The following is a 22,324-nucleotide window of genomic DNA, read 5'->3' on the forward strand; positions in this document are numbered from 1 at the left end:
TCACGTAAAAGACATGTACAAGCGAGTGTCGAAGAATACAGCATAAGTTATCGTCCATGTATCAGATTTGGTCGACTTAAGGATTACTGACATTTTTGTTTCCGCAGGTTGCCACACGGTTTCAATGCAGCCTGAACAGTGTCTGACCAATGGAACATAACAGATTACATTTATTAAGCATCTAAGTATGGTTATAACGCCTCTGACCAATGGTGCGCCACACCCGGATACTTGACGACTCAACAAAAGTTAGGCTCAGAATGTAACCTCGAACTGTCAACATATGCAGCTTCAGAGGTTATAGTTCCACTCATATTATCCAACAATACAACTGCTCATACTATGCACCAATCAGTCGCCGAGCTGGGTCGTTCGTCAGTACGCCAGTGCCCCAAAAACCCGCAATATGACAGCACTGAAGATGGAGGATCCGCAGCTGTTTTACGCCGCAGATTTAGGCCTATCTGGAGCCGGCCCAGGGCTGAGGCGGATTGGTGGGTTTGGCGCATAGGATGTCCGCCGCGGATGCCTATCCGGCCACTTTCGATTGGCGGATGCCCATACGGATACAAGATAACTCGGATAATGGGTGGTGAAAAAATTGTGCGGAAGTCCTGCCCCATCAGGACTCCAGGATAAAATAAGCTTAACTGAACGTAAATCACACTTCATAATATATTGGAGGCATAATCAGAGGCTTCTTGGAGACAAACAATATGTTAGCTCATAATGCTCATTGAATTTTACAAAGAATGCTGTGGATTTGCCTCAATAATCTCCGTCAATTATCATTACATATACCCCAAAGGCATCCGATCTAATAACCCACGAGACTTGGTCCTTTCTGCTAGAACGATTCCGACGGAGTACACCATCAAGGTCGACCGCGGCGATGGCCGATGTAAAGATCCGGATCGTCGAAGTGCCTCTGGTCGCATACTTATTTATTTCTACTACACCTTGTAGACATTTCAGAATCGATCGTCTTATTAATTTAGCATTTTTAAGGGGATTGGCGAATTTGGCGGATAAGTATCCTCCGAAATCTCGACATCGGATACGGATGCGAATACATTCCTCCCAACTTTAAAGAGGCGGAGGCGGATGCGGATATCCGCCAACCAAAACCGCATCCGCACAGTCCTGATTCACTACGGCGACAATTTCATGGATATCTGCGCTCTGTTTACATCTGGCTGTGCCGGTACGGGGCCAAGATTAGAAGGGATTAAAAAAGGTTCAACAATATCTAGAGCATGTTTTAGCTCTGACTATGCAATAAAAGACCGATAACGCGGACTGCCTTGCCGTTCTCTAATGAGAGCTTCCACCATCTGACCTGGATGGCAATTTAGAGTCTCGCATGCTGTCAAAAATGGCCCCCCGAAATGCTCAGCGTTCGGATATAGACAGGTACTTTGGGGAAGAAATAGTAGCTACCTAAGCTACTGAGAAAGGATGACTGCCAGGGTGGTTGGGAGGGCCCCAACTGTGAATACCCGAGAATGGCAGCCGCCGCCAGCGACTGCGTCGCAATTCCAGTTTCTGAAGTTGAGAGATTATTTCGTGACGGAATGGAATTGCCTGGGTTAAGACGGCGATCCGTTTAGTCAAGCACCATGTACGTCTACTATCGGGAACCATAGGCCACATCCTCCTCATCTTTCAATTCCGCTTTGAGCCAAGGATCCAAGATCAGGGCAATGTAATACGCATCTTGCTCATCTAGAAAATTTCCTGCAGCCCTAGTATATGCTGAAAGCTTTTTCAAAACTCTTGCAATTTGCTGAAATTGCTCCCAAATGTAAAACGGAAATAACAAAGCGATTGCATTTAGGTAATGTCAGATTCGTTCTTTTGCAGCTAATCCATATCAAAGCATACTATCTATATGTGGAATTCGATCTGTTGACGACATCCGATTGTTTAATCCATGAATGGAGAACGAGGTTTGCCAACCTTTTCGACGCTGTGGAGTTCTAAAAATTCACAAGCTTAGGATTCGCAAACCTAGACAAAGCAGTGAGAGATCCAATAACGGGCATGCATCCAGCTGTTGATCGCATGCCTCATTAGCAGCTCTGTCTATTCGCATAGCGCCTGAAGGATGTCTTTGCAATCTAAGTTCAAAACATTCGTGCAAACTAAAGAAGAGCATGTATGACTGGAAGCAGGCACATGTGTATCACAGCCCTTAGTAGAAGTAGAGAGGCGGTAGCTTTAGCATTTGGAGAATCACAGGTCGGTTACATTCACATTGCCCTTGCCATAAATGGAAACTGGGTTAAGGACAATCGTTATAGCTAGACATGATTTTCCCCAGTATTTGCGACCATGGCCGAGGATAAGATTCCTTATTTTCACTAGCTATATTTTTTATGGCTGATTAATATCGTGAAAGTTAAGCAATTCATTATATTGTGCATTCTTGGCGTTAGCCACGGAAAGCATCCTCAAATCTGTTCTGCCTTTTCGTCCTAAACAATGTACTTATGCAGTGAATCATGATTTGTGTAAGCAGTTGGCATATCCGGTGCTTTAGGGAACAGTTCTTTGAAATATGAGAATTTAGATTGGTTCTGCTGCGGACCCATGAAAAAGTTCCAAGCCAGTTAAATGTCTGCATTTGTCCTGTCGAATAAGATGGCAGCAGGCGAAAGTGTGACTTATATACTCCAGATGAATGGCTCATTCACCGTAAGCAAAGTTACTCTTCTTGGTTACTGATTACGATTACTGGTGCTGATTAGGTTAGAATAGGAGATGAGCGAATTGGCGCACGTGGGGCAGGTTAAAGGCTATGCGGCTCAAGTGCCGCACGAGCCGAATATTAGTTCCGGCTTGGCAAAGAGCGTTGCTTTCGGGCTGGCCCGAGATCACCAAAGCAATTGCATTGATTGACCTGCCCAGTTTGCTTGCAAGATCAGATCATCCAATTTCTATTGCCTCTCAAAAATCGTCCTCCCATTTGCAGGGAGCACTTGACAGACTTCAGGTCAGGCTCTATTGACACCTCGTGTCTCAACTGGCAAATATCACACGCTGAATCCGACAACGCCACGCTCACTGGACAATGTGATTGCACGCGAATTCAAACCAAATTATGAGGCTACTAAACGTTTACAGGCGGACTAGTCCCGGTTCGTGGTTCTTTGAGATTTGCTTCTTTTTTTCATTCGTTCCGTTTGGTGTTGACATGTCGTTCTGTCCGCCTGTCAGAAATTTAAATATTCCATCGTCGCATCCTTCATAGTTCTCGCCGCAGGTTATCAGATCCCATCCTCACTACAATGTGGCTGTCTACTATCATCTCGGTTCTCGCTTTGGCGAGTGCCGCGTTTGCTCAGATTAATATTCCCGGTGCGGTGCCCCTTAACAAGCTGGAGCCGCTGCAGCACCGTCTCGCCTATGCTGGAACTACTGGCATGTATGTGTCGTGGAATACGTATGCGGAGGTTCAGAACCCCACTGTATACTACGGCGAGGATGTCTGGGATCTCTCGTCTACCGCGACCGGTATCTCAATTACATATTCGTCTTCTCTCACCTGGAGCAATCACGTCAAAGTCACCGGCTTGAAGCCGGATACGACCTACTATTACATAGTCTCTAACACCAACTGTTACAACTGCAGCGAGCTCGCACCTTACACTTTTACTACTGCGCGACCTGCTGGTGATCTCACACCTTACACCGCAGCCATTGTCATTGATATGGGTGTAGTGGGACCCTACGGCGAATCCGTCAAGAGTGACTATCCTGTCCTCACCGCCAACGATAGCAATACGATGCAGTCGCTTGCCCGCTATGTTGATGGCTACGACCTTCTATGGCATCGTATGTGTATCCTGAGATTGTCAACCGCCATATTAGGTTTCTAACAATATACTAGCTGGTGATATTGCATATGCGGATAGTTGGCTTAAGGAGCAGGTCGATGGGTACCTTAACGTCTCTCTCGCGGACAGCTACAAGATTTACAACTTTCTCCTGAACCAGTATTACGATGAGCTTCAGCCAGTCACCTCTCTGAAGCCGTATATGGTTGCTCCTGGCAATCACGAGTCCAACTGCGACGAGGGCGGTTTTACCGTTGGGAATACTACGTACGATCTTTCGCTCTGTGTCGAGGGCCAGCGCAACTTTACCGGATACATCAACCATTTCCGCATGCCATCAGAAGAGTCCGGCGGCGTCGGAAATTTTTGGTACTCTTTTGATCATGGAATGGTTCACTATGTTTCTATTAACACCGAGACTGATCTTGGCGACGGTCGTATCGGCGAAGACGACGTCAATGGACCTGAGCACATGGCCTCCGGGCCATTCGGTTCGTACCCTAACGAGCAGATCGATTGGCTTGAGAAGGATCTTGCCTCCGTCGACCGCACGAAAACTCCATGGATAATCGTCTCTGGCCATCGTCCGTGGTATGCCGCGGCCAACAACGTGTCCAACACTATCTGCTGGAATTGCAAGCTTGCGTTTGAGCCACTGTTGTTGAAGTACAATGTCGACATGGTGTTTTTCGGCCACATCCACATGTATGAGCGCAATGCGCCAATCGCAAACGGAGTTCCGGATCCTAACGAGTACAACAACCCTTCTTCGCCTTGGTACATTCTTAACGGTATCGGTGGTCACTATAAGGGCACGTCACAGTACGTAGAGCCGTTCCCATCGTACTTGCGATATATTCAGAACACGACATATGGCTGGAGCAAGCTGACATTCCACAATTGCACTCACCTCACCCACGAGTTCGTTTCTAGTGCCAATGGATCGGTGCTCGATTCCGTGACGTTGTTTAAGGACCGACATTGTGCAGCGAGCACGTCTAACTCAAGCAGCAATGTCACGTTGCCAGCTGCTGACGTGAATGCCTCGGGTGCCATGCATGTGTCTTCGGCGTTCTTGATTACTATGTCTGTGATCGTAGTAATGTCGTTGTTGTAGGTAATTGTTAGGAAAGGACTGGGATGCCCAAGTAGGACACAAGTAGGTGAAAAGAGTTATACTGGGTAGATTGAATTCATTTTTTTCGGATGCCAAAATGCTGTCCTTTAAGCTCTGAGCACTTACTAAGTTTAAAGTTGCGGTTTTCATCGAATGATGCGTGGCACGCGTACTATTATTGTATTGGTATAGAGACAGTGCCCACGCCCAAGTTAAATTACAAACTTACTAGATTTAAACTGATACTACCAGATGCCTAAAGTGTCTGGCTATAGTGGTTTTTGACCACTCATCGTCAGTGAGACGGCAGCATGTTTGCCTCACGATTCACAACTGGTGACACAGAGCGATAATATCAAGCATTGCTAACATATACCGGCGACATAATATAGCTTTGGAGCATAGTATTCTACATGTCGCTTCATAGATTAAAAAAAGTTGACATTAAGAAAACGGCAAGGGAATTTGGAGCATATCAATTTGGTATTATTGAATCTTGGTCGGCGCAGCCCGGCCATTTTTACACCATTGCTGGTCATACAGTAGTCATGGAAAATTATAGTCGTTTATTGATTGTGAAAGAATGTGCCAGTTACAAAATTTTGAAACCCAAATGACCTTGACCGCAATGCTCGCGGTGCGAACCTCCGTGATTAAAGCCCATGACCCATCCACCAGACTCTTATTGTTCCAGCGTCTCAACTTTCGACTCCCCTATCCGCTGACACAATCCGAATTTCTCTGCATATTTGTATAGGTATTTTCCATGGCAGCGTATTTGGATTGATGCAAGAAGGCAGAGAGGAGTGACACTTCTGGTTCAAAGTGGAATAAAATGGAGCAATAATGGACTTTACCTCACGTTCGTAAGGATCCGAGTCGAACTTTCTAAATGGCCCCCCCCCCCAATCCAGTACTTTTAATTGAGAGAATCTTTGTATCCATCCTTTAACATCTGTCGATAGATGTATAGCACGTGACCGACACAAACAGCATGAACTCAAGTCCAGGAGAACTCGATTTGAACAAGTTATTGGCCTCTCTGAAGCCAACGCTTAATCCCGAAGTCTTTGTATTTCTCAGCACATCAGAATCGATTCTGTCTTTCCCAACTACGCTCAGACCGCAGATGCTGTTTCAGGAGGCTGAGGGCTTAACTATAGTAACTACGCAGGCATTAGCAGCATCGCACGGTTATCAGGCCACATTTCCTTGCCGAATGATCACTTTAAATGTTCATTCCAGCCTTGAGGCGGTTGGACTAATTGCGACTCTCGCGACTGCATTGAAAGAATGGAATATCAGCTCCAACGTGGTGAGCGGATATTTCCACGACCACATATTCGTTCCTTCTGGCAAAGAAGAGGCTGCTTTGAAGGTGCTGGACGACGTGGCAAGAAAAGCCTTAAAGAAACAAAATGTACAGCTATAGAATTAATTCGGCATAGGAACTGTTCTCGTGAAGGGTTGGTAGAGCTTGAATGGTTTACAAATATTTGCTATTTCACATTTATCTCGAATCAGCAACACTAATTAACGGTATCGAATAAATTTATTCGAAAAAAAAATCGAGAGCTTCTTTCTACAGCTGCGCAAACTCAATTAAATTACTATCAGATGCATGCATTAATATGCAACTTATTCCAGACAACTACTGTCTTCTGTTTTAGCTTACTGTACTGACACACCTTACGATCGTCTTCTCGATACTTAATATGTTAAAAATAACTGCCGATCCAAGTCGGAGGCCAACAATAGCGAGGACATGGTGACTCTACGCCCGAGCGCCGGAATCCCTTATTTCTCAGATAAGGGCACGGCTCATATTTCGGATATACAGACTTAGGTCGTTCCTCGGAATATCAAATAAAACGAAAAAACTGAGACGTACACCAGTGTCTGACCTGAACGGGGAATCCATTGGCCTCTTAATTGTACTGCGGGACCCGCAAAGGACATTTTCAATAAAGTAGAACGCCATTAAGCTCATGTAATGTATCGAAAGAATAGTCGAAACCGGTGAGAGAGCTGATGTCCTGAGCAATACGAGATTTCATACGAAAGTCTACTTTATACTAGTCTAAAAATGAATGGTCACGGTTACTCTGTTATGCCAGATCTAGCTCCGGCCATTGTATCCTCAATTCGCTGTGAAAAAAATTTACAAATGTTTGGTTGACCTCAGTCAGATCTAGGGTAATAGATCTTGGGGTAATAGATCTGACTGGGGTCACAGGGAAAACCCTTACGGCAAGACTAAAAGCACAGTACATGAAAACCTTGAACACCGAATCCGGAACACTTCACTGGATGATAGAACTTACCACTACTACAGGCACAATATATTATTAGGTTCGCTATTAGTGATCGAGTTGATAAGCGGATGATAATAGTGACTTCCGCCTGTTATGGGGCTAGCGAACTGCAGCTGCGGATTCCAGCCATCAGGCCTGAGATTTCCAATCGGTATTACACACGGCATCCATTAGATGGTAGACTTTATAATGCGATTAATAAAACAGATTCTGTCAACCTGCAGAGGGAACGCGACACGAGACCACAAGGGGCCGGTTCAGGGTCCTAAACCCTGAAACCCTGAACCCAATGATCGCGCCTCCGATTATTGCGCGGCGAATATGTTAACTTGTCGGTATAGAGCTACTCGAACAGCTTTGCTGAGATGCTTTATCAAAACGCGCTTGACGCCGCGGTGCCTGCAGATGATGGTACAACCGTTTCGCTTGGATATCGTGATTTTTGCATGCCCACGTTTTATTCGTATAAAAGTGAAAGTATGTTCCAGTGGGTGTCCAATATGAATGCCGAATTTGAAGCTAGAGAGTCCTCTGCTATCTTTTAACGCACATCGGTTGTATCCAGATACTTCCGACTTGCGCATCGTAGCGGCAATAACAGCAGCCATCCTGGCCGGAGCCGAGCGAACAGAGGATGCAGATATCCCGAATGGAGGATCACAGCGTCGACAATGGTACTGTTTACGAAGGTTATGAGTTTTCGCGAGTAGAAAGGTGATTAACAATGAAATAGGGCAGCAACTTCTGCCTGTTTTGACCACAATTATCCTCAATGTTATAGGGCTCTCACAGCCTTTACAGTTTATTATTATGTACTTAAATGTAATCTAAGGTGTTTGTGTCTTCTGTAGTAAGGAATAGTGTTTAAAAGCGTGCGGCTCATTTTTCCGGGCTCTCAGCGTGGGTTTCAGGGGCCCGGCTTTTCTGTTCAAGCCATCCACTGTTAATTTGATTTGTGATTTTAATGACATCCAAAGAGCGTATTAGCAACAACAGGACATCAATATATTAGTGAATGTTTTGGCAGATTATTTTTGAGAAGTTCGCGTTTCAAAATGAGTTGACCTTGGTTTGGATGGAAGCATAGATTCCAATCCGGCCCAATTAGAGCGTGGGCCGATCTAGAATAAGTTCTCATCTCAAAAGTAATTCGATTACTTACCCAACCAAATATGTATACGAGTATATAGCCACCTTCCGCAGTGCTTCTCTCCGTCGTACATCGCAACCTGTCCTGTCCAGTTCTAAGCTTAACCCGCAGCTTCAAGAGGTCCTGAGTGCTTCATTGTTTGCGGCTCTGCCGCCATCATCCGCTCCTCCTGTCGACCACGATGCTTGTTCAGTCGATCTCTGATAAAGCCTCCGCAATCTTGACGAGCATACTTAACTACGCCTGCCGGTGCATCCCAGGCATCTCAACTTTGCTCGTCATAGCGTTCATCTTGGTTGGACATGATTCTATTGGCTTCATAGTGCTCACGCTTGTGTACCACGCGTTGATCGTTGCATTCAGCGTCCGGACATGTCGCGGCATTTATGCTACGCGGAGAGGCATGATCAAAACTGCCAAGCAGTACAGCCTGACTCCGCTTATTCCCGTCTCGTCCTCGACATTTAGAATCTTGCCCGTGGCGGGTTACGATCGTAGAGGTTCCGATGTTTCTAGTCATAGCGATGAGCAGAATGCCGAGAGCCAGGTGAGTACTCAAATCGAGGATAACTCGGGAGCGCTAATTCATGCCATTTTTGTGCCAAATTATAAAGAGCATTTGGACACTTTGAGGGAGTCACTGAGTATGCTAGCTAGTCATTGCATGGCTCGTTCATCATATGATGTATGTTGACATTGAATATCAACGCCAACCGGTGCTAACATGCATTAGGTATATCTTGCCATGGAGGCTCATGAGAAAGATGCAGAATCAAAGGCGTTGACGCTGATATCCGAATTCTCCCCTTTGTTCCGATACATTACTTATACAATGCACCCCACGGGCATGCCAGGCGAAGCTCGAGGCAAGTCTTCAAATTTGGCATGGGCCACTCGCACCGCGTCGGCCCGATACCGCATCCTTCGCCACTCCAATGTCGTCTTCACTGTAATGGATGCCGACACGCATCTCCTCTCGAGTTATTTCCAGGCAATAACAGCACACTGCGCGTCGAAAGGTAGCGATAACTTCACAATGTTTATCCCGCCTATTGTGTTCGACCGGAACGCAAATAATATTTCGCCTGTTGTCAGGTGCGCGGACATGTACTGGTCGGCCGCCGGCATCGCAGGGTTATATGAGTCTTCGCAGATTCGGACGCCCACCTCGGTATACTCCGTCACAATGGCGCTCGCGCGGTACGTGAATTTCTGGGATACTGGTCCGGAGGCAATTGGCGAGGATCTGCACATGTACCTGAAATGCTTTTTTGGAACTGGCGGTTTACTCGATACAGTACCGATATACAGTCCCGCGTCACACTGTAATGTGGAACATGGCGATACGACCGCCAACATGACTATCGACCAACGATGGATGCTCTCTTCACAGGCTCGATTTAAACAAGCGTGCCGTCATATGTGGGGAATAATGGACTCAGGGTATGCTACTCGACGTACCATCTCGTTGATTATGGGCCACAGTGAAGCTGCTGAATTTTGCGCTGAGGACGACCTTGCGGTTGCAGATGAGAAATTGTCGCTAAATTCTCTTGAGAAATCATCAACACCAGCATGCGCATCAACGCCGCTTTTACCCTCAAGATTCGCAAGTCCCATTCCGTGGCAACGCATAGTGATCTTGCTGCATCGTCTTTATGAAGCACACTTTCTTCATGTACATTACTTCATAAACGGCTTTGCATGTTCGTTGCTTCCTATGGTCACCAATGTCCCACCGTCATCTTTGTTAGGGAAAGTACTAGTTTATGCGAGTTACCTCAGGACAATAGCCTTCTGTGGCGTGGTAATCCAAATGTTCCTCTACGAACGACTGTACTCCACAGCCTTGCGTCTACGGCTTCTCTCCATCCAGATGACCCTCTCCTCTCCATCGTTTGACGTCTCTCTAATATCCGAATCGTCAGCCAAATCTATCGAAATTGTTCGCCAGTCATTGAAACAGGTTGATGTATCCCGTCGCAGCGGCTGGAAGAGTTTAATTGATTATATCCTTTTTCCGATCGCTGGTACGTTTTATGTCTTAGTTCCGTCTCTTAAGGCGCAAATTTTGCAGTTTTGGAGTACCGAATTTGTGTACGAGGTTTCATCGAAACCAGTTAGATCGAAATAGAATTGTGGACGACAAGTTTTGGAAACGATACGAACCACAATCAATCACATATTGAATACAGTCCAGTACTTTAATCTATCAGTTAGACTAATAGTGAGGAGTGATATTTTCATGTGGTGACCACAGACGTGACCACAGACCGGTACTTGCTGTTATTCACACCTTGAGGGTTTAGTATTGGGCTCCTAACCCTTCTATTGTGCTTTCGTGTAAGTTCTCAAGGTCCAGCTCTGCGTTGGGCCCAAGGATGTGTCAGGACAGGCTAGCGTATCGCGACTAAGGCAAGAAAAGAATTGCGAAGTGGGAGCCGAAAGGAGCATGGCAGGGCGCGCCCCGGCGAGGCACCCTCTTTCCCGGCAGGTGGGCTAGGGTATTGCGTTACCCGGTCTTTGTGAGACCGGCGCATTTCAGATCTGGCCAGACCAGATCAAAGCGAATGAAAAAAAAGGTTTAAATAGAATAAATAAAAAGGATTGTTTGTCCCAGAAAAAAATAAGTATCATTGCACTCTTCAACAACGCCGTACTGAATGTGCTCGAGTGTACAGAAAAATCAGAATGGAAACTTACTCAAGAGAGTTATAAACTATTCGTCATTGTATAACATAGGCAAAGAATCTATCCCCGGACATGCCAGCTTTGTTTTGGCCTTTCCGTATGTTGTGCTGGCCGCTTGCCTTGTTGCCTTGTTGGTCTTGGTCGAAGCCGATGAAGTATACAACTCCGATACGGTGCAAAAATATGTTTGACCTTCATTAGGCTCTAACCCTTGTTCAACTGTTTCTGCTATGCATGGTGCTGATTAGCTTATTATTTTGGTTCACCTCAAGGAATACCATACCATGCCATATCAGGGGAGTAGCCTGTATTTATTAGACCATTTCATACAACGCATCAAGCTATTTATGCAATCTTTTAGAAGTATCCAAGCACACTCTCCAGTCAGGAGGGGGTTAGATAGGTTGCAGTATGTCTCAACTATCACTTATCACAAACAAGTTGGGTGATAGCACCTGATAAGGATCGTTATGCAGAATACGCAATTAAAAGTATAGATGATTGCTTATGAGGACCTTGCTGACGTCGTATCAAAAAAAAAAAGCATTCATCATGAATTCATGACGCAACATTTTATGATGGTGCGGCTCAGGAGAAGTCAGGGGCTTCAATAAACTTTAAAGTGGACACGTTGCACGCGCCTCTTTAAGTTCCGCCAGATACGAGCCACAATGCTATGCTCTCAGCTCGTCTTCGCGAAACCGAGTCATTCTCTGACAATGTACTACTGGTTTAATGGCACTACCTTATTATAAACACTAGATTTCTTAGCTGTACTTTTAATGCATCGCTAACGATAAATAAACATGACGACGGGTTCGGTCCGGATAATCTGGATATGCAACTTCCTTGCGCGCTTGATTTATCGATAAATTGAGTACAACCAATTGTTCCGATTTGGATCTCGTAATTGATAATGTACCTGTGCAACCTGTGAATTTCTCTGAAAATTTATATCACCACGCAACAGCATGATATCCGATATCTAAGTTTCCATCGCTGCGTAAACCTTCCATATTGTCTTACTCAATCGCATAACCTAAGCTATGACATATACAATGCGGGAAATCCAATTGCAATGAACTATGTGTTTATGTGACACCCAAGGCGGATCGGATTCTGTGGTGCGAAGGCGCGTTGTTGGTATACGAATTGGCAAGCACAATTATATTTACACATGTGAAAGAGGTTGAACTACAGACTTTTGCCAGAAAAAGCCGTAGCAAGCAACAACTTCTAACCTAAGCGCAAAACCATCATTTCTAGACCAGCCTGCTCTCAGTTCTGCCATCTCAACCCTTACCACTGAGATTATACTACAATGCTTCAGTAGCCGATTTACACGAGCGAACCACTGTTCGTGCGGCGCACCCTTGAGATGTCTAACGTCCGAATCCAAATTACTAATTGTAAAAGTGGTAGATTTCCGCTATTCATTCACGAATATAGTACTTCCGGCCCCATGTACTACTAGCTGTGTCACGGGTGCACCTCATAAGGGAAGCTTAGATTAGACGATTTAGAAGGATCGACTTGGCCGAATATCAATTTTAAGCAGAGCATCTCCAGCCGGCAAATGCTCCATGTTACCCTGGCAATAACGGTTCGAACTGTCTAATTTTCTAGACAGAGAGTATATTTATTCTCGAGTCTTTCTCTCTTCTCTCAAGTATTGCTATTACTGCGCCTCCCTAAGTTGGATCGCCGTGTTCTTGGGCTACCATGGCTCTTATCAATCTTTTTCTGCTATGCTTTCTGTTTCTGATATCCGGTCCGATAGTCCAAGCTGCTTGCAATGGGCACGATGAACTTTGTAGTCGTCAATATTCCAATGTTTCATTCGTTGGTGCGCATGACTGTCCTTTCGTCGGTCCCTTGCCGCAGCAGAATCAGGGTTGGTCCGTGACCGAGCAACTTGATAATGGCATACGGTTTCTACAAGGCCAGACCCACCGTGCGCCCATCACCGGGACACTGAATTTCTGTCACACGTCATGTTACTTAGAGAATGGGGGTCCGGTTAGGGACTTCCTGACGACCGTGAAGACCTGGCTGGACGCAAATCCCAACGAAGTGGTCACACTGCTTATCGTCAACGGTGACTTTGTCCCCGTCACCGACTTTGAGAACGAATTTGAAGGCAGTGGCATTACATATTATACTTTTACTCCACCTGTATCTCCACTTGCCATAAATGCCTGGCCAACACTGCAGGAACTGATCACGGCCGGGACTCGTCTGGTTGTATTTCTCGGTAAGTAGCCATGCCTGCGATAATGCTGTGCTTGTTAGCTATGTGCCCTGAAAAGAACTAACCGATTTCAAAACAACAGACTACGGAGCGGATGTCTCGAAGGTTCCTTACATACTTGACGAATTCGCATACTTCTTCGAGACTCCTTATAGTCAAACCGACCCCACTTTTTCTCAATGCAAGATTGACCGTCCGTCAAACGCCACTGCCTCTGGACGAATGTACCTGGTGAACCATACCCTGAATGTCAACCTACTTGACCTTGGCATCCTCATTCCTGATCGTGAGAATGCTGCCACGACCAACTCTCCGGCAAGCATTAAGGCACAAGCCGACCTCTGTTCTGGGCTGTATGGTCGCAATCCCAATGTCATGCTTCTTGACTTTGTGGACCAGGGAGATGTCATCGGAGCGGAAAATGGGTTAAATGCATTGTGAGCAGATCATCCATTGCGTGCGAGTGTGACCCGTTACAGCAGTCGACCGGGTTGGATGGTCAGCTGCGGCAGTCTGGGACTATGAACATTTCAGGATAGAGACGTATATCACGACTTAGAGAAAATTGGCAAGGGAGAGCGCCAATAAAAATGGGCCGTGCAAGCTCTCTGTTTACCCCGCCTTTGGGCTAGGGTATTGTGTACCCGGTCTTTATGAGACCGGCGCAAAATTCACATAAACTAGGAAAACAATAAAAAATAAACGGAACAACTAGGCAACTTTGCACTCTTAGCACTGTAGCACTGTAGCTAGCACATAAAGTGCAAGTGCGTATCTAAAGCTAACGGAAACGTTTGCCAACCCTTCCGTAATTGGCGATATCATATCGCGTTCAGCCTTATTCGAGGACCAACTCACTGTATTTCCGCTGCAGTTTGATCTTGATTTAACAGTAACATGGCCGCAACCATTCTATCTGCCTTACGATACCGAAATATAATGCGCATGTCAAAAGGTGCTTTTCCAGCGGATTGATTGCAAGTTCCCAATCCAAGATGGTCCTTCAGATCCCGCTCGAACAGTACAAGGCTCTGTCTGTGGCCGAAGCGGGGAGACGAATTGGGTGTCATTATATTGAATTGTATTACAGTCAAAGTTCAGGGGTTCTATCCCGAAGTTGAAATCCACGTCACTGCAGAATCCATAATCATCCGAACACAAGGGCTAGGAAGATCCAAACGTTCAGTGTCGACGACGTCGGTAACATTCCCAGCATCGTCTCGGGGCTCGACTATTTTGCCGGTCTCGGTGTTGGCATGGATTGGCTGTGCCCTTGTTACAATATACCCGGTGATACATGTGATCAATTGTGCTCATTTAGTTTTACTGATTACGAAAGTTCGGAAGTTGGCAGTGGGAAGGAAAGATTAAAAGCTGAGTTGGTGCAAATTGCTCATAGTTAATATTCTAAGATACATTGCTATCTTGCTGTTCGCAAATATAATTTACAGCGATAATTCTTCTCCTTCATGGTCTAACAGACGACTCCAAATTCAGACGTCACCAAAATGCACATGGTCGTAAGCCTGAATAGTCTTCGGAACACGCGAGTAGGGCCAAGGGTAGAACTGGGAAGTGCACTGATATCCGAGAGCATAGTATAGACCGTGTGATCCGGTGTACCTGTACTCACTGTAGAGCATATCAGCAGTGAAATGATATCCTTTACCCTTCCATTTTACAAATGCGATTGTATCACTTGGCTGCTCGTCGTTATCGTACAGATATAGCAGTGCATTGTGAGCGCTACTCTCTGCATTGCCAACCAGAACCGAATAATACCTGCTTTTCTCAATATCAGACATTCTGTAGACAACTAGGCCGTCGACATATTGGCCATTGACAATTACGAGGTCCGACTCCGCGAGGGTCCAGAAAGTATCTTGTGAGAAACGGTTGGTACTCTTGATAGCCAAGTTGATAAGGCACAGCGTTGAGGGGGAGCTTGACATTTCACAAAGGTCGGTGACAGTTCATATGCGCTGTCGCATTCGTATCAGTTCCAGATTAAGATTCCATGATCAGAGAATATACGCACATTTTTCCTGACGAGAAAACGTGTCTAACAAATGATGTAGCCAGGCGTGAGATTTATATAGCTGCCGTGTCTGTAGACTGTAATGCGAATTGTTAAACATATCGCCAAATGACGAGACTTATTTTCTGATAATCCTGCTGCCTCATAATTTGTCTGTGGGACTAGTAGCGGGGCGATGAGGTCGGCCTCATTTGGTGATGGATGACAACTTCTAACCCTAAATTCACTGCAATTGCTCGGCTGCAGCAAGCAGTTTTTCCAATGGCTCGGTTCATGATCTCCTACGAGGAGAAATCAGCTGCTGGTCTAGCCATCAAACTACCAGATAGCTCCTATTAGTTCTATGATGTCGCGTAGCTGTGGATGTCACTTGAAGCGTATAATTTATTAGAGAGCATTAGATGTATGAATTTGTGTGAACCAAATTAGAAATAGTGATAATCAAGATCTATTCTATGTATCAGAATCACATGATGTTGTGAGCGATTTTCGTTGGGGATGCAACGATGCTGAATTGTGGCTGATATGATATTTATTAGACGCAAATAATTTATTATTATATACTTGATGTTACTTCAAAATAACGGTGCTTTTAATTAGAATTTTCCTTATCGTTATAACCCTTGAAGAATGATTAAGCTTTAAGTTATTTTGTCCTTAAAACTCTTTTTTTTAACAATTGGCACACAATGGAATGAGTTAGTTAGTAGTTATAATAATTCACAGGTTTGCCTAGGAACCAATTAGTTTACAAACGCATTTCAAGTCCTGATCGGTAGTTTAGAAAATAGATTGAGCAGTATTAATAAGTACTGGACATGCAGACTACTCAAAATTTTAGTGAGGGAATTTCCTGCATGTCCATCGATTACAAGGGTTGGCTGGAGTCAGCTTTTGCTGACATGTCACACTTAATAATAATAAACCTCGCAGTTAGATTAGTTAGCTAAAGTTAACTAACTATAACTAAAATTTACACAAGCCAGAGCCTCGTCCAAATCGATAAAATTCTCTCGGGATATCCGGGTACCCCCCTCTTTTTTTTTTTTTTTTTGTAACTCTTCCTTCTTTTAGCTCCAGTCCCTTCCAATCGCTTAAAGAGGCCGCCATCATTATTATCACATGCAAACACCTCGCCTAGATACAACAAACTTGTATCAGCCGCTCAATTATTGCTTTTCTTTTTATTTCTTCTTTCTTTTCTTCTTCTCGCCTAATTATTTTAGTAATATATTTTATTTTGTGAAACATCTACGTATATTCGTGCATTACCCGCGTTGCCGTTCCCCACGACAAAACGGCTGATATATCTCCTCATAACCAACATGGTGGTATCGCTCACACATCTCGCTGAACTAGAACGAAAAAAGGTATTACATATTAGCCTCGGCCGAAAGGGCTAAGGTGGAACACATGTGTAATAATATGAAAATAACCAAGCCCGAGTCAATGCGCTCCGTAGCCCAAGTCTATGCTAATTCGGCCACATCGAACGATCATACTCAGTACAAGATCACGATCCTGACATTCGACGTACGGGTTTATCACATCACCCACCCGGTCGCAGCGCGATATGACGTGGTCTCTCCATACACACCAGCATCGAGAATTACTAAATAGACTGAGGGCTGCAACCATCTCTTTCTTCGTCTTCTTCCACTTTCATGACCTTACACCGATATCATTCTCAAAATGTCCTTTAGTCCAGAGCAAGGCAACTATCCCCGAATCGGCTTATCGGTCCCCCAAATGAAGCCTTTTTACGAGGTCGTCGTGGTGGGCAGCGGCTATGGAGCTGGCGTCGCCGCCTGTCGCATGGCTCGTACTGGGCACTCGGTTGCTGTGCTGGAAAAGGGAATCGAGCGCTGGCCTGGTGAGTTCCCGGAAGATGTCACCGACGCCATTCCAGAGGTGCATGTTTCGGCACCTTACCAAGATTTCGAAATGGGAAAGCGTAACGGTCTCTATCATCTATACGTTGGCGACGAACAAAATGCCTTTGTAGGCGAAGGTCTTGGAGGTACAAGCCATCTCAACGCTAATGTTGCCTTGCGTATGGACGACCTCACTGAGCGGATGGACATCTGGCCTCCGGAGATTAAGGCGGAGGGTCTCTCCAAGTACTACGACCGCGCGGAGCAGATGCTTCGCCCTAACAAATATCCTGATGACTGGCCAGTTCTCAAGAAGCTCTCAACCCTAGAGAGACAGGCCACCCAGCTGGGCCCTGAGTACAGCAACCGCTTCGGCCGTGCTCCTATCACCGTCGCCTTCGATAATGGTCTAAACGCGGCTGGTGTCCTACAGAACGCATCCACACTGACGGGCAATGACTGCACTGGCATCAACGACGGTAGCAAGACCACAACACTCGTCACGTATATTGCTGATGCCTGGAACCATGGTGCCGAGATTTTTTGCAGCTGCGAGGTCACTTACGTCAAGTACATCGAATCCACGAAGAAATGGGCTGTCTTCTACAGGTGGCTGCAGCCAGGGCGTCAGGATTTTTCCGAGGAGTTTTCCACCCAGCCGTTCTTTGTGTTAGCTAACGCTGTGTTCCTTGGTGCCGGTGCTCTAGGGTCGTCTGAAATCATAATTCGCAGCAAGGCGATTGGCTTACCTGTGAGTGATAACGCGGGCAAGTCCTACTCGGGCAATGGCGACATTCTAGCCTTTGGCTATAACTTGAGTGATGGCGAGTGTAATGCCATCGGAACCGGTCCCAATGATCCTAAGAAGCGTCCTGCCACCGAGCAAGTCGGCCCCTGCATCACCGGCATTATTGACATGCGCAACAGCCCTGAAGTGCTCAATCGATATGTCATTGAAGAGGGCGTCGCTCCTTTCGCGTTGTGGCCCTTCCTTCAGACCTTGTTCGATTTGACTCCCCACAAGGTGCAACCGCACAGGAATCCTCTCCAAGAAATTGCGGCCAGAGCTCGCGCGATTCAAAGCAAATTCGGTGGCCCTTTTGTCGGAGCACTTAATCGCACTATGATGTACTTGATCATGAGCCACGACGATAACCAAGGTGTTCTTAGTCTTCACAAAGACAAGCTCCGTATCTCGTTTGATGGCGTCGGAGATACCTCACGCGTTCGTGAATTGCAGGAAACGCTTGCCCGCATGACGGTCCGGAATGGCGGCGAATTTGTCCCCGGACCTTTCGAAACCCCGATCGCGCGCAACGGACTCATCACTGTACATTCGATCGGAGGCTGCGTCATGGGCACCGATGGTAGCAACGGTGTCACAAATCATAAAGGACAGGTGTTCAAGGGTAGTGACGGTAAACGGAAGACCGAAGTTCACACGGGGCTATACGTCGTGGACGGCGGAGTCATTCCGGCCGCTCTCGGCGTCAACCCGTTCCTCACCATAACTGCGATCGCAGAACGTACGGTCGAGTTCGCAGCCAAAGACCGTGGCTGGGTTATCAGTCCGCGCCGGATCACTCAGCCAATTAATTTCAAAATGCCGGCATACGCGCCGCCCAGGCCTCTGCGACAAATTGCCAGAAATCTCCCTGGGAGTCACAAGGGGTTATTGACCTCTCTTCCCAGTCAAGGCGGTATCGCATTCAGCGAAGTCATGAAAGGCTACTTTGGCACCGACTTGGACAGCGACGACTACCGCACCGCCGAGTCCCAAGGTCGCTCGAGTTCATCGACCATGGAGTTTTTCTTGACAATAATTGCTTATGATTTGCAGGCGCTAGTGTCCCTCGATGACCATTCGGCAGACATTGTGGGGACAGTTAGTTGTCGTGCGCTTTCAGCCGATCCTCTTCTTGTCTGTCAAGGCAGCCGCTTTCGCCTCTTCAGCCGTGATCTCAATCACGTCAGCACGGAAAATCTGGCTTATGACTTAAATCTTCTCGCGACCGACGGTAGCAAGTACAAATTTGAGGGCCATAAAATCGTCGACTCGAAGGTGATGCTCAATGCGGCCCTTGTCTGGAAGGCAACGACTACACTTTATGTAACAGTCTCGTCAGTGGAGGACAAAGGTGACGTTAAGGCTGGAACAGTCCTGGGGCGTGGTATTCTTCACCTTGGCGTGAGCGACTTTGTCAAAGAGCTCACCGGTTTCGCGGCCTGGGCTAACCTGCCCGAAAATATTAACATTTTGCCTGGCTTGGCCAGGCTTCGGCAGCAGCTGGCTTCATTCCAGATAAGCGCGCAATTTGTGATGTACTTTGCCAGGCATGTCGCCGAGCATTTCTTGCCACCCATGCTCCAGTATCCTGGGTCTGACAAGGACATGGAATATCCCACCACGAGCACCAAGCATGAGCAATGGTATGTGACGACCAAAGACGGTGGTACTATTCGTATGCACAGGTGGAACGCGGGCAGGAAGGGGCCTATCTTGCTTGTGCCGGGTGCCAGTGTCACATATGAGATTTTTGGAACAAACCTGATACCAACCAACTTTGTGACGTTCCTCACAGATCGTGGATACGATGTCTTCTCTCTAGACCACCGCCTTTCGCCCACAATTCGCGCGTCGACAGGCCAGATTGCGATGGAGAGCGTTCGTTTTGATGTCGAAGCAGCTGTTTCCGAAACTAGGCGCTACACAGGCTGTTCCAACATCTCGGCTGTCGTTCACTGCGCCGGTAGTGTGGCGACGTTTATAGGCCTGCTCGATGGGACTATTTCTGGCATTGGCCATGTTGTCGCATCACAGGTTGCTATGCACCCCGTCGCAGCCAGCGTCAACTGGCTTAAAGCGCATCTGTATTTGGCGCCTATTGTTAATCGTGTTCTTGGGGTTGATTATCTCGAGGTCAACAGCACACCACGTGGTCTCAAGCAAATTGTCATTGACCAAGCCCTGCGTCTCTACCCCGTCGGAAAGTTCAGTGAGATTTGTGGCTCGACTGTTTGCCATCGCAGTAGCCTCTGCTTTGGCCTTTTGTGGCACCATGCGAACTTAAACGATGCGCTCCATTCCAATCTCGACAAGATCATTGGCGGAGTGAATATGACAGTACGTTTTTTCTTCGCTAGATAAACTGCTGCTGACTCTCTACAGACTCTCAGGCAGCTCATCGACATGACCATCAAGAAGCAGCTGCTCAATATTAGGCGCGAAAAAGTTTACGTGACGCCCAACAATGCGCGCAAAAATTTGAAGTGAGTAAATATTCGCTAGCTTATTAGTACAGTAACTGAGTCGTGTGTCTAGCTTCCCCATCACATTTATCCATGGCGATAAGAACCAGACTTACGACCCCGAGTCGACCGATGCCGACTACAACTTTTTGCGAAACGTCAACGGCCCCGACTGCTACCGCCGCAAAGTATTCCAGGACTATGGCCATCTTGATACGTGGTTTGGTGTCGAAGCTTACAAGGTGTGTATGCCCATTCCATGGATGGTCACCACTAACTTTAGTAGGACATCTACCCGTGGGTTCTTGAAGACATTGAGTACTGGGCTGTCAAGAATAAAATTGGATACTTGGCCGCGGCTGATGAAACGCTACACGAAAAATACGACATGATACAAGAAAAATTGGAAATTTTACACAAAGAATGATGCTGTCGCACAGCTTCAGTGGGACAATTTATCGCGTTGTTTCTTTTCAAGTTGCTCATTATATCGGGGCACGCTTTTGCTATGCTCAGCATGTGGTGCACAGCTAGTACCAATGTGGATTTAAATTTTGTGTGATCAAAGTCTCTACTAAAAATTTCTTCTCTAAATATGAAATGCTAACATCACCGAGAATTGTATGTATTTCAGTTCAAAAATAAGCCTGGTTATATATTCGTCTAGTCACTATGTCTCCTTGCAACATGCCGCGTCCATATCAGCAAGATTTGTTGCTAACAAGCAAACAAGTGGCACCACAACTGGGCAGCCATGTCTAGGTCACAAACACATCACAAACACATCTCACACTCTGAACATATACTCTTCATATATAGTGGAAACCAGGGCCGCCGATAAAAGGGCAATGGGAAGGACGTGCCCTTCTCAAGCCGCACAACTGGCGGCGGATGGCAATAGTTGGAACAAGGGTTTGGGTCCACCATACAAATCTTGAATGAATCGAGATGATTGCGGAGTCTCATTAGAGCTAGGAACAAATGTATTTAATCCTAAAGATTTGGCGAGTTAGTGACTGGAAATAGTACCTCACTGAAAATCGTGGGTGCACTGAAACCAATGGAAACATTTTGGCCAGTAATACCTTACCCTTCCTTCTTATCCTCTTTAGGATTATGACCTTCCTATCCCGCGTCGTTGGCTATTAAGGGACCCGATCGTAGATTTGTTCTCAATGTATCCGAAGTTTCATTGCGTATGCAATTTTATCGGGGCTGCGGGACACCACATAAGGCGAGCACGAGCGGAGTGAACTATGTCTTCGGAGCGTTGCGAGAAAGGCTTTCCTGTATATTCCTGAAGTCTCAGAATCGTATCCGCCATTTCCTTGGTTAGACCTTTAGCATTGCGCGATATCCATGCCTTCGGCGAATGCGATATGGCCATAACATTTGCAGTCCGCAGAATAATAAGGTTCCGGACATTTTGAACAAACTTGAACAGACGTCCACGGTTAGGGTTATTCTATGAATTTAACCTCTGCCTTTTAAAACTTAAACGATCTCAATTTTGAACAGTCGAATCATATTTGATAGGGTTAGGTTAGGGTTCAGTATTATTTTCGGGATTAAAGTTGGATGCCCCTTGCATATAAGCATTCAGAAAATAAGGCGTGGCCAATAAATTGTCCCATCAGCGACGGGAAGACAAGACCCAATCAAGTATAAAATAAGATATATGCAATATTTGGATTTTATTCCAGTCTGCGACTGTGTTGCATTACTCTATAGACTTGGACTATATGCAGTATCTATGGTGAGCCATATATAAAGATTCGTCGGGATTTTTATAGCACTCGT

At 46.1% G+C, this 22,324-nt stretch overlaps 6 protein-coding genes across 6 annotated transcripts; 5 read left to right on the top strand and 1 right to left on the bottom strand.

Moving 5' to 3' along the window:
- Positions 1 to 3,290: 3,290 nt before the first annotated feature.
- Positions 3,291 to 4,956, top strand: V1513DRAFT_377685 (Metallo-dependent phosphatase-like protein; the record flags this gene model as incomplete). The annotated part of the gene is made up of 2 exons (XM_066894961.1): positions 3,291 to 3,837; positions 3,893 to 4,956. The coding sequence occupies 2 exons, from the start codon at positions 3,291 to 3,293 to the stop codon at positions 4,954 to 4,956; spliced, it is 1,611 nt and encodes a 536-aa protein (XP_066754385.1).
- Positions 4,957 to 5,620: 664 nt separating this feature from the next.
- Positions 5,621 to 6,662, top strand: V1513DRAFT_442506 (ACT domain-containing protein). The gene has a single exon (XM_066897675.1). It carries the CDS (start codon positions 5,951 to 5,953, stop codon positions 6,386 to 6,388), a length of 438 nt encoding a protein of 145 aa, XP_066754386.1. The 5' UTR covers positions 5,621 to 5,950; the 3' UTR covers positions 6,389 to 6,662.
- A 1,458-nt stretch (positions 6,663 to 8,120) lies between these two features.
- V1513DRAFT_398308 (uncharacterized protein) lies at positions 8,121 to 10,564 on the top strand. The gene is made up of 2 exons (XM_066895434.1): positions 8,121 to 9,106; positions 9,155 to 10,564. The coding sequence occupies exons 1-2, from the start codon at positions 8,603 to 8,605 to the stop codon at positions 10,553 to 10,555; spliced, it is 1,905 nt and encodes a 634-aa protein (XP_066754387.1). The 5' UTR covers positions 8,121 to 8,602; the 3' UTR covers positions 10,556 to 10,564.
- A 2,270-nt stretch (positions 10,565 to 12,834) lies between these two features.
- Positions 12,835 to 13,804, top strand: V1513DRAFT_457966 (PLC-like phosphodiesterase; the record flags this gene model as incomplete). The annotated part of the gene is made up of 2 exons (XM_066899659.1): positions 12,835 to 13,366; positions 13,446 to 13,804. The coding sequence occupies 2 exons, from the start codon at positions 12,835 to 12,837 to the stop codon at positions 13,802 to 13,804; spliced, it is 891 nt and encodes a 296-aa protein (XP_066754388.1).
- A 1,052-nt stretch (positions 13,805 to 14,856) lies between these two features.
- Positions 14,857 to 15,315, bottom strand: V1513DRAFT_430926 (uncharacterized protein; the record flags this gene model as incomplete). The annotated part of the gene is made up of 1 exon (XM_066896362.1): positions 14,857 to 15,315. One exon carries the CDS (start codon positions 15,313 to 15,315, stop codon positions 14,857 to 14,859), a length of 459 nt encoding a protein of 152 aa, XP_066754389.1.
- Positions 15,316 to 16,627: 1,312 nt separating this feature from the next.
- On the top strand, positions 16,628 to 21,192 carry V1513DRAFT_442520 (uncharacterized protein). Its single transcript, XM_066897676.1, has 4 exons — positions 16,628 to 20,399; positions 20,445 to 20,545; positions 20,598 to 20,766; positions 20,811 to 21,192. Exons 1-4 carry the CDS (start codon positions 17,094 to 17,096, stop codon positions 20,949 to 20,951), a joined length of 3,717 nt encoding a protein of 1,238 aa, XP_066754390.1. The 5' UTR covers positions 16,628 to 17,093; the 3' UTR covers positions 20,952 to 21,192.
- The last annotated feature ends 1,132 nt before the right edge of the window (positions 21,193 to 22,324 follow it).

The sequence above is a fragment of the Lipomyces chichibuensis genome (genome assembly GCF_038497645.1).
Source record: "Lipomyces chichibuensis strain CBS 12929 unplaced genomic scaffold V1513scaffold_10, whole genome shotgun sequence".
Classification (NCBI taxonomy): Eukaryota; Fungi; Ascomycota; class Lipomycetes; order Lipomycetales; family Lipomycetaceae; genus Lipomyces; species Lipomyces chichibuensis.

What these genes read in the sequence shown, in the direction of transcription:
- V1513DRAFT_442506 (XM_066897675.1), top strand. Translation starts at nt 5,951, where the DNA reads ATGAACTCAAGTCCAGGAGAACTCGATTTGAACAAGTTATTGGCCTCT.
- V1513DRAFT_398308 (XM_066895434.1), top strand. Translation starts at nt 8,603, where the DNA reads ATGCTTGTTCAGTCGATCTCTGATAAAGCCTCCGCAATCTTGACGAGC. An exon ending in TGGCTCGTTCATCATATGAT is followed by an intron (nt 9,107 to 9,154) that starts GTATGTTGACAT and finishes AACATGCATTAG; the next exon opens with GTATATCTTGCCATGGAGGC.
- V1513DRAFT_442520 (XM_066897676.1), top strand. Translation starts at nt 17,094, where the DNA reads ATGTCCTTTAGTCCAGAGCAAGGCAACTATCCCCGAATCGGCTTATCG. An exon ending in AATGCGCGCAAAAATTTGAA is followed by an intron (nt 20,546 to 20,597) that starts GTGAGTAAATAT and finishes TCGTGTGTCTAG; the next exon opens with CTTCCCCATCACATTTATCC. An exon ending in TTGGTGTCGAAGCTTACAAG is followed by an intron (nt 20,767 to 20,810) that starts GTGTGTATGCCC and finishes TAACTTTAGTAG; the next exon opens with GACATCTACCCGTGGGTTCT.